Source organism: Nestor notabilis, unplaced genomic scaffold (assembly GCF_000696875.1).
Source record: "Nestor notabilis isolate BGI_N333 unplaced genomic scaffold, ASM69687v1 scaffold14362, whole genome shotgun sequence".
Lineage (NCBI taxonomy): Eukaryota > Metazoa > Chordata > Aves > Psittaciformes > Psittacidae > Nestor > Nestor notabilis.
Genome location: NW_009918869.1, coordinates 1 through 1,713, shown reverse-complemented (window position 1 = coordinate 1,713; position 1,713 = coordinate 1). Strand labels below are relative to the sequence as shown.

General features: G+C 56.6%; 1 protein-coding gene across 1 annotated transcript in view; it reads left to right on the top strand.

Annotated features, from left to right (window-relative positions):
* Nucleotides 1-1,028, top strand: part of LOC104402153 (tumor protein p53-inducible protein 11) — a gene marked incomplete at its 3' end in the record, with an annotated part of 2,562 nt that extends 1,534 nt beyond the window's left edge. Inside the window, exons 3-4 of the mRNA XM_010009951.1 lie at nucleotides 455-503; nucleotides 932-1,028. Coding sequence (XP_010008253.1) covers nucleotides 455-503; nucleotides 932-1,028 — 146 coding nt within the window. The remainder of the gene's footprint in view (nucleotides 1-454; nucleotides 504-931) is intronic.
* Nucleotides 1,029-1,713: the final 685 nt, after the last annotated feature.

The following is a 1,713-nucleotide window of genomic DNA, read 5'->3' as shown; positions in this document are numbered from 1 at the left end:
TGCTCTAGGGGAAGGTGTCCCTGCCCATGGCAGGAATTGGAACTGGATGAGCTTTAAGGTCCCTTCCAACCCAAACCAGGCTGGGATTCTATGCAATAACCCTGGGGCCCTCAAGCTCTTCTCCCACAGTAGGTGCTGCAAGCTACAGGGGTTGTGTGGGGCTGGAGGAACTCCTGGTCTGGGACCCCACTGAGCACTGTCCCATTGGCAGAGTCTCTTCCCTCTCTGCTTAGGTGAGGGGGATCTCAGCTCTGTCTCACCAGGGCTGGTCTCTGTGCTGAGGCTGGAGCTATCAGTGTGTGGGGAGCCCAATTCTCCCATGGGAGGCTTCTGGCTGCCTCCGCTGTGGGATGTGGCAGGATGAAGGCTGATAGCGGAGCAGGCAGCAGGGGTGCTTTGTGAAGTACAAGTGATGGGTGTGCTCACACTAGGTCCTCTCTTCCCTCTCACACAGGGTCTGGCAGCTGGTTTCCGCCGTCATGTTTTCAGGGGTTGCCATCATGGTAAGTGAGGGATGTGGTCCTGGGCACCACCAGCTCCAGCTGTGAAAGGGGTACCCCAGCGTGGCTCCTTGGCATTCATCCCCCTCCCCTGCCTCCAGCAGCGACTGCTGCTTCCTCTTGCAAGGCCTTTGCCCTCACCATGTCTGAGTAAAAGGCTTTGCCAGCAGCGTCCTTGGTGGTTTGCTCCTATCACCGGAGCCTGTTTTCATTAGCAGGGTCATAAACCACACACAGCTTGGCACCCTCAGCTACAGAAACCAGCCATGAAGCCAGGAGCTGACACACTGATATTTCTTGCATCTCCTTAATTCCCTATTTCCTGGCCAGCAGCTCCAATCACATAAAGGCTGATGCCGGAGCGCTGCTGCCCCAGAGGGCATCTTTTGATGGCCAGTGCAGGATGCTGATGTGTCCCTTGCCTCTGCCAGGCACTCGCTTTCCCTGACCAGCTCTATGATGCCATCTTTGAGGAGGAACCAGCGAGCAGCAAGACTCCCATCCGGCTCTATGGAGGAGCCCTCCTCAGTGAGTGCCGTGCTGCTGTACCAGGGGCATGCTGCTGCCATGTAGAATAAGGGGATGAGGGGCCAAAACAGCAGGAGGGAGTAAAGGCTGTGCACAGCTGGACAGCTGCAGTGGGAGAGAACATCTGCTGTTAGCAAAGAAAGCATTTAGGGGTATTTTGAAAAGCTCAAGTACTGATGTTTTTTCTTAGGAGGGGCTCAGGCTCGTTGCAGGTAGGGTAAGAAGGGATGTGCATGCTCTAAATATCTGGGGGTATGCCCTAAATGCCCCAGTAAAAGGAGCTTGTTGATGGGCTGGGAGATGGGGTATTGGGATGCAGCTGGGACCAGACCTTCCTTATGGGAGTGGGAAGAGAGAAGGGGGAAGGCGATGGCATCCCAGGAATGTCCCATGCATCCATGCTGGGATGAAGCTGGGACCAGACCCTCCTTGTGAGAGTGGGAATACAGAAGGTGATGGCATCCCGGGAGGGCCCCATGCAAGGGGCCCAAGAGGTGGGGGGCAAAGGACAGGAAGGTGCTGAGGGCTTAGAGAAACGGTCTGTAAAAGGAGTGGAAGAATTCGGGACACGGGGTTTGTGTAGCTCAGCACCGGGACCGCACCTTCTGTGTGCCTCTTCGGGGCCGCACGCTGCAAAGGGCAGGCAGGGGCTGACAATGGGGCTGATTTTGGGGGGGTCGGAGGG